This window comes from Tachypleus tridentatus, chromosome 10 (assembly GCF_004210375.1).
Source record: "Tachypleus tridentatus isolate NWPU-2018 chromosome 10, ASM421037v1, whole genome shotgun sequence".
Lineage (NCBI taxonomy): Eukaryota > Metazoa > Arthropoda > Merostomata > Xiphosura > Limulidae > Tachypleus > Tachypleus tridentatus.
The window spans coordinates 127,869,951-127,885,664 of NC_134834.1; the positions used below are offsets into that span (position 1 = coordinate 127,869,951).

At 34.9% G+C, this 15,714-nt stretch overlaps 1 protein-coding gene across 2 annotated transcripts in view; it reads left to right on the top strand.

The window, feature by feature from the left end:
* Positions 1-15,167, top strand: part of LOC143228212 (uncharacterized) — a 35,844-nt gene extending 20,677 nt beyond the window's left edge. Inside the window, exons 1-4 of one of the 2 annotated variants that reach the window (XM_076459518.1) lie at positions 2,866-3,149; positions 8,974-9,091; positions 13,225-13,342; positions 14,819-15,167. In XM_076459518.1, coding sequence (XP_076315633.1) covers positions 2,982-3,149; positions 8,974-9,091; positions 13,225-13,342; positions 14,819-14,909 — 495 coding nt within the window. In that variant the 5' untranslated portion in view covers positions 2,866-2,981 and the 3' untranslated portion in view covers positions 14,910-15,167. Of the gene's footprint in view, positions 1-2,865; positions 3,150-8,973; positions 9,092-13,224; positions 13,343-14,818 lie in introns of those variants that run through there. The other variant, XR_013015259.1, reaches the window with a different exon arrangement.
* Positions 15,168-15,714: the final 547 nt, after the last annotated feature.

Sequence of the window (15,714 nt, forward strand, 5' to 3'; positions counted from 1 at the left end):
TTGCACAGGTTTTTTCCTAGAAGGCCTTTCGTACAAACAATACGATGAACCAACGAGGTGGATCTGACTAATGATAGAGGAAAAAAAAACGTTTGAAAAGTTTGACTATATATATAGTCTTCTATGATTAGTATCACAAACGTTGCGTATAAAGTTATCTGTATTGTGCAGTTTTGAAACAATGGTAAGAGTAAACTAGTGTCTGTCTCCATGCAAATATGCATGCTGTTAGCGAAATAACGGATGTGTAGTTTCTTATAGAAAAATCACGTCTGCTAACTTCATGGTTGTTGTTATGTTAACCAGAATTTTTGTACCTTTTCCATACGCTAAAGGGATATTTCTAACATGACAGATGAGTTTTACTAAGAGGTTTCTTCTGTTATTTCTTGTTTCACTCATCTAGCACAATATAACTAATGTTGATTTCATTAACAAGTGTTTGTGCAATTTTGTACTCATCGAAATTACACCAGTTTGTTTTCTTTTTATTCAAGCAATAGTGCGAGCAATGGTATTAACTGAAGGGCTATTCGGTACCTTGTGTTACAGATGTAGTGTGGCTGAAGTGTTGTAACGTATTCTACTTACATATATGTACTACTTTGGACGTATCTTTAACTGGTGCAACTGTATTACGTGGGAATTTATCTGATAACTGTGATACTTTGACTTCTTTACACTGCATTACCTTTTATAACCTATTCTTCATATTCTGACCTCTCTAACCCTATCATTCATATGTAGGAATCATATTATCTAAACTTCCGCCTTTTTTTTTATTTTGTTTGAAAAATCTTTTGACCTTTTCAAGTGCATGTAGACTTCAAGACGTACATGGTCGCGGGTTCGTATCCCTTCACCGTTATAATGTGTTGTCCAATTCCACAATTCGATTAGAGTAGCCCAAGAGTTGGCGGTGAACGATGTTGACTAACTGCTTTTCCATCTAGTTTGTCACTTCTAAAATAGGGACTTTACCTGCCAGTCAAGTTATTTCATGTCCTAAACCGAACTGTCACAATAGCAGGAATATACTTGCTATTCAACTCAAAGTTGGCCAGATTATCTTCTATTAAATAACAACAGTAGTAAACGCGGAACCATAAGCACCAATGGTTGACGTCTTCTAGCCTGCCTGGTAGATTTTGATAATATTCCAGTGATGTAACAACGACATAAAAAAATGACATCTGTCATACTGACCTATGTACGCTAACCTTAATAAATAGTGTTAAACTCTTTATTGTAAGGAGGAGATTGGGACAATGTTACGAGGAAGTTAATATACCGCCTTCAATGTGAATCAGTCGACGTAGTATCAAACAACCTTGAAATAGGTGGCTTCTGATAAACGTAGCAGACAGGTGTCAACACCAAACACACGCCTAACCAATAAAACATAAGAAAAATAGTAAGATATGAAATGAAAATAAGAAATGGGTAGATCAATAGAAGAATAAATACGATCAAAACTAGGTGTTTACTTGATAATGTCTTTTACAGCATTTTACACGTGGCATGTAATTATGGGAAAGTTAATCCCGCAGGTATCAAAGTGAAATCCGATACTTTTCAAACAATACAGTTATTCAAACTTACTGACATAGTCTGTCTGTCCATCAAGTTACGTAAGAGCGTCTGTGATGTATCCTTCCATTTTCTCAACATTCCGTAATTTCCTACCTTACACATTGCCCTTGAGTACTACCCAGAAGACAAAATCCATATACAACTGGATATCTTCTTTTGGGTCACTGTTTATAAGCGTGAATATTATTCTCTCTCTGTCTGTGGATCAGTTCCCACATGCTGGGCAACATCTACAAACTCCAAACACAAGGTGCAGATACACCTCTGTGTGGAAGTAAGATGGAGTACGTGACCACGGCCTAGGAGGTTTCTATCTGTTTAACAGCTGCTGGGACTAATTGGGTTTTAATTGTCAATAAACTAAGCTACAGTACAACAAGTGCTGGGATTAGTTGGGTTTTAATTGTTAATAAACTGGGCTACGATGTAGCAGGTGCTGGGATTAGTTGAGCTTTAACTGTCCATAAACTGGGCTACAGTGTGACAGGTGCTGGAATTAGTTCGGCTTTAACTGACCATAGTCAAAGCTACAGTGTAACAAGTGCTGGGATTAGTTAGGTTTTAACAGTCAGTAAACTAAGCTTAGCTACAGTGTAACAAGTGCTGAGGTTAGTTGGGTTTTCATTGTGAATAAACTAATCTACAGAATAACAGTGCTGGGATTAGTTGGGTTTTTACTGTCAAAAACTAAGCTACAGTGTAACAAGTGCTGGGATTAGTTGGGTTTTAATTGCCTGTAAACTAAACTACTCTAGACTATGTTGAAACATTCACAAATTTTTATGACGATTTATATTTCTATTGACGTATTTGCCGGTTGAAATACTATTAGACATGCAGCTGTATCTCTGTATGGGATATTCTGATAAAGACTGGAACGCCCTCACACTGGTTTCTTAACAGTTATTGTCTGCAAATAATATAATTATCAGATTGCAATGTTCAGGTAATGTGGTTGCTATGATACTATCAATGAGGTCGAGGGTTCACTTATCACATAAGTAACAATTTATCATAACATAAACAGTTAATTTAGGTTGACGAGCCCATATGAATGTTACAGTATCAACTGTACAAAATGGACGCGATAGTATAAGGTTGGTTTAGACTCGCTGTTTAAGTGACTTTGTGTGACTGGTGGCTATCATTGTTTTTTGTGTGTACCTTCCCAATATTGTAATAAACCAATAAACTTGTAAAAATATCGCAGAACCAGTTTTAAAACCCCCATCTTATTGTTCGCCAGGGTATAAAGAACTTGTCCACATAAAGCCTTGTAATCACTAACTCCCAAGTGTTTTCTTTGCGAACTTATATAAAAGGAACTACTAAACAGAGAGTAAGTAAGATCAAGTCCTTAGAAAGGGCCAAGGGTAAAACACGCGGTCATGGATCCTCTGGCCTTTGTACAAAGCAGCTTGCTACATTCTACGGCAAGCTCTTCCGGCCGCTGTGAGGTCAAACCTCGACATAACAGCTTCCGGAAGCAGTCCGGAACGTACATAAAATTCAGGTGGAGCCAACGGAAGGACCAACACAGTGAAAGAGTGAACAACGTAAGTTTAGAAACACGTTTTTATTATGGAGTGAGTAAGTTTAGAAACATGATTTTATTGTGGGGTGAGTAAGTGTAGAAACATGCTTTTATTGTGGGGTAAAACAATGAAAAAGTACGTTTAAAAAGATGCTTTTATTGTGGGGGTGAGTAACTTTAGAGACAGCTTTCATCGTGTGGTGAAACAGTGAACAACGTAAGCATAGAAACATGCTTTCCTATTGGGGTGAAACAGTGAACAACGTAGACATATAAACATGCTTTTATAGTGGGGTGAAACAGTGAATAACGTAAGTTTAGAAACATGCATTCATAGTTGGATAAAACAGTAAACAAGTAAGTTTAAAAAATGTTTTATTCTGGGGTGAGTAAGTTTGGAAACACGCTTATATAGTTGGGTGTAACAGTGAACAGTCTAAATGTAGAAACATGCTTTTATTGTGGGGCGCAACAAATGAACAACGATGGTAAAAAAGATACTTTTATTGTGCGGTGAGTAACTTTAGAGACGGCTCGGCATGGCCAAGCGTGTTAAGGCATTCGACTCGTAATCCGAGGGTCGCACCAAACATGCTTGTCCTCCCAGCCGTGGGGGCGTTATTATGTGACGGTCAATCCCACTATTCGTTGGTAAAAGATTAGCCCAAGAGTTGGCGGTGGGTGGTGATGACTAGCTGCCTTCCCTCTAGTCTTACACTGCTAAATTAGGGACGGCTAGCGCAGAAAGCCCTCGTGTAGCTTTGAGCGAAATTAAAAACAAAAACAAACTTTAGAGACATGCTTTCATCGAGTTGTTAAACGCTGAACAAGGTAAGTCTAAAAACATGCTTTTATAGTTGGGTGGAACAGTGAACAACTAAGTGTAGAAACACGCTTTTATTGTGGGGTGAAACAACGAACAACGTAAGTGTAGAAACACGCTTTTATAGCGGGGTGATACAGTGAACAACGTGAGTGCTGAAACAAGCTTTTACGTTGGTGTGAAACCGTGTAAGTGTAGAAACATGATTTTATTGTGGGGTGAAACAGTGAACAGTATGAGGGTAGAAACATGCTTTTATAGTGGGGTGAGGAAATGATACGGTGGTAGTTGATACAGGATAAATAAAATAATTTTATTGATAGTAAAGTAGTGTGTAAAGGGTTATACTTCTTGTACAGCACCTAACTGACTAACAAACAAACATGAACTTGAAGGTTAGTAAAGTAGTGTGTAAAGGGTTATACTTCTTGTACAGCACTTAACTGACCAACAAACAAACATGAACTTGAAGGTTAGTAAAGTAGTGTGTAAAGGGTTATATTTCTTGTACAGCACCTAACTGACCAACAAACAAACATGAACTTGAAGGTTAGTAAAGTAGTGTGTAAAGGGTTATATTTCTTGTACAGCACCTAACTGACCAACAAACAAACATGAACTTGAAGGTTAGTAAAGTAGTGTGTAAAGGGTTATACTTCTTGTACAGCACCTAACTGACCAACAAACAAACATGAACTTGAAGGTTAGTAAATTAGTGTGTAAAGGGTTATATTTCTTGTACAGCACCTAACTGACCAACAAACAAACATGAACTTGAAGGTTAGTAAAGTAGTGTGTAAAGGGTTATACTTCTTGTACAGCACCTAACTGACCAACAAACAAACATGAACTTGAAGGTTAATAAAGTAGTGTGTAAAGGGTTATACTTCTTGTACAGCACCTAACTGACCAACAAACAAACATGAACTTGAAGGTTAGTAAAGTAGTGTGTAAAGGGTTATACTTCTTGTACAACAACTAACATGACCAAGAAACCCTTTCAAAATTAATCTGTCTTCATTAGTGATGAAACTAATTGCCGTCGGAGTTTGATATATCTTACATATAACGTAAGAGTATCTATTATTATTAATGTAATTTACAATACGTACCTGTTTTGATGGATGACATAATATAATGTTTAGGGAAAACAAAGGACCCGTCGATCCATATCGGCTTTCCCACTCTCTAAGTCAAACTAAAAGCTATTAAATAAAAAATTTAAATATAACCCTTATAATTCATATATTTATCAAGTTTTCTTTTAAAGTCACTCAAATTTACCGCCTCCACATCATCTGAAAATGACCCATTCTATAAGCCAACCACCTTATTTAAAAAATAAAACTGGTTTAGTTGCAGACAGCTTCTATCTTGCTTAAATTTATGTGTGTGTCCCCTAGTTTTTTCATTCCTGCTAGTATGTAAGAAAAACGTTGATGCATCAACATTATCAATTCATTTACAATCTTAAACACTTCAATCAGATCCCTTCTAACTCTTCTTTGTTTAAGATAAAACAGTTTTAAGGATCTTAACTTCTCCTCACAAGACAATCTCTCCATTCCAGGTACCATTCTAGTTACTCTCTTCTAAACCATTTACAATAATTCAAGGTAAGGGGCCCAGGACTGAACACAGTAGTCCAAATGTGGCCTAATCAGTGATCTATGCAATGAAATTATAATCTATTTTTATTTATATTCAGTATTTCTGCTGATACAACATAAAATACTATTTTCTCTATCACTAACAACAACATCACTGATCAACCATTACACCAAGATCCTTTTCTTTCATGACACAAACTATACTTATAATTCAAATTATGATAACATCCATACAATATCTTACATTTACCATCATAATTAAAACCCATCTACCATTTATTTGTCCAACTCACTAAATGATCTAAATCCTTTTGTAAATCAGTAACATCCTCTTCACAACCAGCAACACCCAAGACCTTGATATCATCTGTAAACTTAAGTAATTTATTGACCATTTTTTTATACATGTCATTGATGTAAATCAAAAAGAGCAACAGTCCTAAGACTGAGCCCTGAAGTTGAACCACTTGTGACATTAATCCATTTTGACTGAACCCCATGTATAAGAACCCTCTACTTTCTTCTATAAGCCACTCTTCTATCCAGTTAGTTAATCTATTTCTCACAACCTGTAGAGATAAGTTTATTTACAACTCTCACCATCATCTACATAAAAACTAATGATGCTGCTTCATATAAAGATCACAAAATGTCAAGTCTGACAAAGGACGTTTTAAAAATTCAGAAACATAACTTAATTTCAGTCCATATGTCTACTACGCGCTCACAGTTCCTACCAAACAAATTACCGCTATTATTTTAGGTTAGTTTTAAAGGCTGTTTTTGTTGAGCTACTTAATGTGTTTTGTTTAAGCTAAGTCTCATAGAAATATAATACAACTAAAGCTAGAACGTGTAAAAGACAATCAAAGACAGGTAGATTACGAACTACAACAACAGAGAGGAAGACATACTCTGTAGAATCAAGGAAAGTACGTAGAGAAGTTGAGCCCATGGTGGTTCAGCGGTAAGCCTAAGGGTTTATGTCGCTAAAAATCGGCATTCGATAACCGTTATTGACAAGGCGTAGACAGTCCATTGTGTAGTCTAAGAACTAACAAAACCTCTCGCAAGTTTTTATGTGACCTTAAAATTATAAATACATGTTCCATTCGTCAAAATCTAAAACAATGGGCTATCTGTGGGAATCAAAATGTGAATTATAACAATGGAAGTTCGTAAACGTACCGCTGACCCCATGGGAACACATCTTAAAAATAGGAGAAAAAAAAATTAAAACAGCTTATTACAAATAGACCACCAGGGGGATAACAAGTAAAATAAATTATTTCAGTCACCAATAAACTGCCACACACATGTTTGAGCACTGTATTGAAGCACAAGTCAATAGTTACCATCACTAGAAGAGTGAAAAGCGAAATTTCCTCTTCAATTTGAAGTAGCAATACATTCATTCTTTTCCCTAATTAGCATTCTGTTAAAGTGTGTTCATATTATCTTGAACTGGAACGTTGTGATTGAAGTAACACGCTTAAATAGAAACGGTATTTCTTTAAGATTATTTTGTGGTTTTCTGTAGTAATTCTCAAATATTGTTAGTTTTTGAATTTGAGTAGAATATCCTTTCTGAAATGTCATAACATTTGTGAAAATCGACGTCACTATTTATTGTCTTTCCATACAATATTTATTAATAATTGTCATTAAGTTTGAATATCATATATCACGAAAAGTGATGTTATATATTTTTATTTTCAAAAAATTACGAATGAGGTCACACCCATGTGCCATTATCGTAATGCTATAGTAACTTTTAGGTCGACTTACGTAACGTTTGGCGTAACTCTGTATATTTTCTTTCGATGAATCAGTTTAAGATACACTAACTTTCCTGTCTTAGGCCTCGTTCAAAAGGCCTTTTAGAGTATGAAGATATTTTTTCAAAACCTACTGAAGTAATTCGTTTTCTAGTTATATATATCCGTCATCACCAGATAGCACTTTAAACTAGTAAACACTTAGAACAAAAAATCAGTTTTAGTAGCAACCAGCGATTTACGTGTAGTGAATAATTGGTTTTACTTAGTAGTTACAAATAAGGTGTTTTCCTGTAACGTGATAGCTACGTTACAACATTTTAAACTCGTACAACACCAAATCATCAGTAATTTCGTTGCTGAAATGCTTAGTGTACTGACATTAAATCAGCTGTTTTTGGGTTAAAGTCTGGCTGGTTTGTATGGCTTATTGGGAGAGATAAGAGATCGAAATGTGGAAGGTGTGCTGTGATAAAAAAAAAATCCAGTGAAATGTAAGAAAACACGTTTTGAGACGGAATGGAATTCTTTGTTGTGTATAAACGTATAATTTTGAAATTTGTATTACCATAACAATATAACGCTTATATATAATATATAAAACACTCATACACAGTAGTGAACGGAACACTGTATGTATATAAGCATTTGTTACAACAAGGGTGAGAACTCCTTTTACAAGCTGTTGAAACATAATTATTGTTACATTTGTCATAAGACATTACTATTAGGCCTATTATATTTTTAAACACAGAATTCTTTATTTAGCCCTATAGGGATTTTCAGTAATTAGAAGAATATATGATAACAGTAATACATCCACGATTTTTTCTCCATATCTATTGCCACCAGTTAAATACTGAGTTAATTGTATCTGACGAACGATTATGTCAAAAGGTCATCGTCTATCCTCTGCTGTCTTTTGTTCACTGCAAACACAAACTGTTTCATTTACATTTGTTTTAAAAATAATTAACTGGTTCTCAATTATTTTTTTAATTTTTGTGTTTTTTTTTAACTCTGCGATCATTATAGTTTGTTTTAGTACCTTGATATGACTTTGAAATAATTAGTAGCAAAAGGCTTAAAACCAAACACACTTGTCTCATTTCACCTAATTTAGGCTTAGTGCGTATAAATTAAGTAATAACAAATACAGTTTTCTCTTAATCAACTATCCTGCATTTGTAGAACGTTTCTATTGTAGTCTATTGATTGATTTTTGTTTTTATTTTACTGAAAGTAACAGACAATTAGTTTTCTCCACTAGCCGTAAATGTATCTGTCTAGCGTGTCCACAAGTTGATTTAAACAAATTTACACTTTACATTGAATAAAAATATTCCATGTATCATTAAATGTGCTACCCTTTAAACATGAATTTTATCGTAGTATGATGTTCATGTATCATTAAATGTGCTACCCTTTAAACATGAATTTTTATCGTAGTGAATAATTTTACATCTGTACTTCGGTAAATGTCTATGTTGGTCTTGATAGCTATTTGAAAAATATTGATATTTCTGAATATGAAATTCAACGTGTGAGAGACAGAAAATAATTCGTACCGTGGAAGTATCTGTTATTGTGTAGGAGAAAGGAGTTTTTGTTATAATTTGTGTGATTTTTATTTAGACAAAGGAGGCAGATAGTGTTACCTCGACCACTATTTCTCTGTCGTTACCTCCTGGCGAAGTAGCGACCTCTAATCATCAGCTACCCTTAGAGAAAGAGCTCCGAGACGTAGTACCAGGTAGGTTACTGTTTCTTTTTAAGACCTCCTCCCCTGTAATCGTATTTTTAGAAGTTTGAGGCTCTACGTATGTAAAGTTGATTTGATGTATTTGTTCTCGTTAGTTAATGTTTTGAAAATAAAAGATTTAACGTAACGTCAGCCCGTTAGCTTAGAAAAGCAATTCGTAGCAAGTGGACCAGTTGTTAAAATACCACATAATTAACGTCAAGTAGTACCTTTTACTAGGTTATATCTACCTCAGAACCGGTGGGTTTAAACCTAACTAGGACGATCAAATAAACGCTTATGTTCTTCGTATATCACTTTGTAACAACCCAGAAAGTCTATCTCACCAATCTCAGAAAAAGAAAAACAAAAGAGAAAATTATAAAATCAATATAAGCTCCACAGAATTAGTGGGAGTGATGAAAATAGCGAAGCGGAAGCTATGGGTGAAACCAAACCCAAGGTTGAGGAAAGTGAAAACGTTATACATCTGAGCATTGGAATAACAAAACTGCATGTGCACAGAGAGTTAAAAACAAAACAAAAACCGATACGTGTGAGAATTTCTGAAAAAACAACAACACAAAAACTGTATATAGAAAAACGTATACCTAGAAATTTTCGGAACAATTGTACATACGTAAAAAAGAAAGTAAAAAAGAGGTATACTTAGACAATTGTTGGATAATAACTTGCATATGTTGACTTAAAAACGTTGTATGTATGTATGTGGATAGTTCTGTGCGTAGACTGAAAAAATGGTATACACAGAAAGTTCTGAAGTAAAGAAAACTTTACATATGTAGGGAAATATATTGTAATAAGTTTAAGGATGAAACCATGCGTCACTAACGTATTGCTTAAAATGTCTGGTTGTTTCTTTTAGAGCAAAGCCACACTGGCTATCTTCTGTGTTCTCCAGAGAGAAGTGACCTCTGTTTTTGCGTTATTAATCTGTGAACTTGCCGCTGTCCTACTGGGAAACTAAAATAGTTGTAGATTAAGACGGTGAAGATAAAAGAAAAAACAAAACGTACTATTTGTGATAAGGAAAATAGGCCCCAGTCCCATTAAAACGATACTTACCCTTACTTGCTTTTGAAATATGTCACTCATGTATAAGACATCTCAGTGTATACCCTATAGAAGGATAAGCTGATCTAACTGTTTGATTCTGGAAATTAAGATGGTAATAAAAATGATACAACGGATTCACATTTCAGTTAAATTATCTAATTTAATGTTATTGATCCATTTTCATAAATGAATTAAATAATCCTGAAACATTACGAGTACCCTTCTCCCAGACAGGTGCATGTGATACCTTAAGTGAGATATGAACGTACAAGAAATTTTATTTCTCAAATGACATCTGTTTTTTGGATCAAATTCCAGAAACAACTGTCTTATCTATATTTTGATGTAATGATTAGAATAGTGTGTTTACTAATAGGTTAAACCTCGTTTGATTATCATATTAATCAAGGTCAAAATTCGGGCTTGCGCACATACCTTAAACGTAGGTTTCAGTGAGTTTCGTCTCTCTGCGTGATATTTGAACGAATGCTTTTTTTGGTGCTTGAGAAAAATAATTGTATGTTTAGAATACGCATCAATGTGTGAAGGTATTGAAACATGTAACTTATGTGAGTATAGGTCTAACTGTTGAAGATAGAGGAATTAATGTCCTGGTAAAGATCTACAACTGTGTTTTTAGAAACCTCAAACCCAGGATAACAGACTTTATAATATACTAGCCTACATTACTGCCTTACTGTGTTTTGTTAAGATATGTATCAAAAGTTGTACCACACTCGTGCTATTATAAAAACCCAGTGTAAATGGAATACTTGAAAACAAAACTGGATAGGATAGATAGGGAATGTTGATACAAAGCTATTATTAGGCAGATAGATGTAAAACCAAGGCTTAATAATACTTGCAATTTCTGTCATCACTGTGACGTATATAACTTTCGCCCCATGGTGACTGTTACTTCAATTTACATGGGGAACCCGTGACTTTCTTTTCAGTTTGATTGTGCTTCTTAGTCAAACATGCCGCCCTCACTCTTTTTTGTTTGTTTGTTTAAGAAGTCGAAAATGTTCAGGGTTTAATAACTCGAGGGACAACTTCAACATTTTATTACAAAGAGCAACAATGCAGGTACTATAACCTGAGAAACAAGTTCAGAATTGTTGACCTCCGCTAATGGGAGTTAACATTTTTGCTTGTGTTTGTCAGCGAGATTTCTCGAGAACGGCTGAATGGATGTTGACAATATTCGGTAAACATTTAGACTATGACCCAACTTAGCAGTGAATATATTTTGGAGGATCAGGAAATACAAATAAAAATCTATCTGTTAATACTGTCAACTTTTCATACTCTTTGTGCTGTATAAATGAGTCAATATTGGAACTTGGTGGACTTGTGTAGAAATAATTTTCTTTATTGCCTTGTCACGTTAGACACGTTTTGTGTGTGTGTATATGTCGTCTACTGAGTGACCCTCTAGTTATAATAACAAACAACTTGCAAGTGTTATAAAGAATCCCAGCACTCATCACGAAAACGAATAATCCGTTTCCCTTGTAAGGGTGGCAACTTTTATGTCTGCAGGAGAGACAAACGACTCTTGGTGTCTGTGGACCGGGTTTGAGAGTTTAGTTAGCGGCTAACGTTCGATCGTCGACGTGCTTTTGAACATACTCTACTTTTTCAGTCATGGTCGCGTTATAGATGTAACAGTCAGCCTCTATTTACGGATGAAGGTAGCCTTGTAAGCGGCGGGCAATGCTAACTGGTTGACTTCTCATAAGTGATTAATTATAGATTATCGATGGCTCTGTCTGACCTGAGCCTTGAGGGGTGGGGGCTGGTTGGAGAGGCTTCTCAGCCTGGCTGCTTGAGTAATGTTTAACCAGGGGTATCTATCGTACAGTTTAAAAACACCAAATACTTGTTTTCTCTGACGATGGAAAAGTCCGCTGCTTTGTAACTATAGTGACATCTGTAATATCGTTATCGCTGCATACTTTGTTTTATTCGTATATAAACAAGAAATGAAAATTGAATATTTACTGTGTACAACCAGTCAGTAATAGCATGTATAATAAACAGGAGTATTCTGACCTCAACAACCACGCGGTAATTCTATTTGGAATCCATAAAATTGGTGTGGGAAGAATAAAGTGAAACTTCAAATTATTTATGAATTCATTTCATTTTTGCTATACGTAGAGATATGAGTGCTGTACGTTCGAGCTCGTGAAACATACAAGAGATAATCCCATTTTTATTGAATCCGTTGAAAGTTTCTGGAACATACACAACCTACAACAACAAGGAATACAACCAAACATATGTACTTATGCAACCCACAACAAAAACAAGGAGTACAACCAAACATGTGTACTTACATAACCCACAAAAACAAGGAATACAACCAAACAGGTGTACTTACACAACCCACAACAACAACAAGGAATACAACCAAACAGGTGTACTTACACAACCCAAAGAACAACAAGGAATATAACCAAACAGATGTACTTACACAATCCACAACAACAACAAAGAATAGAACCAAACAGGTGTACTTACACAACCCACAACAACAACAAGGAGTACAACCAAACAGGTGTACTTACACAACCCACAACAACAACAAGGAATACAACCAAACAGGTGTACTTACACAACCCACAACAACAACAAAGAATAGAACCAAACAGGTGTACTTACACAACCCACAACAACAACAAGGAGTACAACCAAACAGGTGTACTTAACAACCCACAACAACAACAAGGAGTACAACCAAACAGATGTACTTACACAACAACAACAAAGAATAGAACCAAACAGGTGTACTTACGCAACCCACAACAACAAAAACGAATACAACCAAGCAGGTGTACTTACAAGGAAGAACTTATTTCGAACACCTAGTGTCCGATACTAGTTCAAGATTTTGTTTCCAATAGGGTATTTATAACAAACACCACAAGAACACACTTGTTGATTTTGTGACATAAAGTGATGAAAGATTTTTTTACTTTAAATTTTATGATTCTTTAGCTAGATATTGTTTTTTAGTTGTTTAAACTTTACATAATTAAGATGACTGTGTCGCCCTCTAGAGGAGAGTCGTTCGTTAGTGAATGTCCAATCGTTGCCTAGCGACCTTAACTATACCGAAAGGGAAGTTGAAGAATGTGATAAGGGAATGGAATTGGTTGATGGAATCTTTACCAGACGGTAGGTGTATGTAACTTGTTTATACTCACCATGTTGTAAATATATACACACAAAAGGTAGGTTTATGTAACCTGTTTATATTCACCATGTTGTAAATATATACACGCAAAACCTTTTAACAATAGTGATCCATCTGTGGTCTCAGTTTTCAAATTATTTCTAATATGAGAAACTTTCAAAGTATGTCAAACTGATGATTGTAACATGAGTTCTATGTGGAGTTATTTTCGTGACATGTTATTTTAATCCGTCATGGTTTTTCTAACTAACAAACCTGAAGTTGCTTATTTTAGGTCCCCGCTAGTACAGCGGTATGTCTCCGGATTACAACGCTAAAATCAGGGGTTCGATTCCCCTCGGTGGGCTGAGCAGATAGCCCGATGTGGCTTTGCTATAAGAAAAACACAAATACACACGCTTATTTTAGTGCTTGCTAAATAATTTGTTAAGTGTTAAAAATGCGCAGTTTGTAGGAAAGTATCTGAAGAACTTACGACTTGAAAACCGAAATCAGTAAGCCTACAATGTGTCATGAGAACTACGTAATACTGACAAATTATTGTACACATTTATTTTAATTTAGCTATTGCGGGATTAAAGGCGAATACAAACTGTAACCCGCACTTAACGTATTAAGGGAAAGTGCATTTTATCAAAATAATTTGTGCCATCTTCGATTGTTCAGCGATAAGTCGTTGGGCTCGTAATGCTAGAAATGGAGTTTCTTTACCCACGGTGACCTGAACATAGCCCGTTATATGGTTTTGTGCTTGACAGTGAACCCATCATAAATTTTAGACCTGTTGGTTATTTGTAGACTTGTATAGATATAAGTAAACAGTAGAATAAACCTAATGTGTGATGGAAAGATGGAGTTTTCCGGTACTAATTACAAGACGGCGTTCTTATTGGTAGATAAAGATAAAGACTGCGTTCTTATTGGTAGATAAACACCGACTGTGTCGGCCAGACCTTCAACTGATGAAAAATATAATAGCACTTTATTAAAAACACAGATATGTTCCACTCTCTTTCATGCTGAGAAACTATTATCAAGTTTCAAAGAAATCCGAAATTCGATTATAATGTTGTATTTCCCTCACTAACCCCCTCCTCGTAATTAATTGGTACTTAATAATATATGTGAAATAAACAATTCAGTTCCAGTCATCCTAGCGAAAAAAAATATAATTAATATTTTTTTTCACTAGTTCTTTATATAGCTTAGATAGAAATGCTTTACCCTTACAACTAGAACAATCATGGTTATTTTCATGTATTTCATACTTACTTATTTATAGATAGATTTCAATATTCCTGCTCCTTCTTTGTTTTCTTTTTTTTTAACTTTTAAGTGCATCACTCTGGTTTTCTCAGCGCCCTCTATTATAGGAAGTTAATATTTAATAAAACCTGAAGTCTCTCTTACACACAAACACACACATGTATATATACAATTTACTTTACTCCTTGTAGATACAGAAATGTAGAAAAAATTGGACAGAAGCCGAAACCAGTGAAGAACAAGAAAAATAAGCAGGTGGAGTTGGTGAGTCGCCATGTTTGAATTATTATAGTGATACGTCAAAGGAAAAACGCGGTTTGTTAATTACATCAGCTTTGAGTGTTTTAGTGTGTAATCAAGAAAAATGTTTCTGAGCTACAAGAATGAGACAGTCGGTGTGTATCAGAACCCTTTAGACTTCAAAATTAACTGTTGTTCCGGACTTATTACCTTGTAGAAGATTCTCAGTAGAAACAGAGATAATTTCTTACAGTCATCCTGTAGGACTCTAAACTTTGTTTAAACGTTTGAAACAGCCACAAAGGAGATAGCACTATTATTTTACCAGATGGTTCCTTAACCAATATCAAATATTTCCAGTTGGTTCCTTAATCAATACTGTATTCTACCAGTTGACTCCGTAATTAACATTATATTTTATCAGATGGCTCTCTAAGGAACATCATATTTTAAAGTTCGTTCTCTAATCAATACCATATTCTACCAGTTGACTCTGTAATTAACATTATATTTTATCATATGGCTTTCTAAGGATTATCTTATTTTAACAGCTAGTTCTGTAATCAATACCATATTCTACCAGTTGTCTCTGTGATTAACATTATATTTTATCATATGGCTTTCTAAGGATTATCGTATTTTAACAGCTAGTTCTGTAATCAATACCATATTCTACCAGTTGACTCTGTGATTAACATTATATTTTATCAGATGCCTTCTAAGGATTATCATATTTTAACAGTTCGTTCTCTAATCAATACCATATTCTACCAGTTGACTCTGTAATTAACATTATATTTTATCATATGGCTTTCTAAGGATTATCGTATTTTAACAGCTAGTTCTG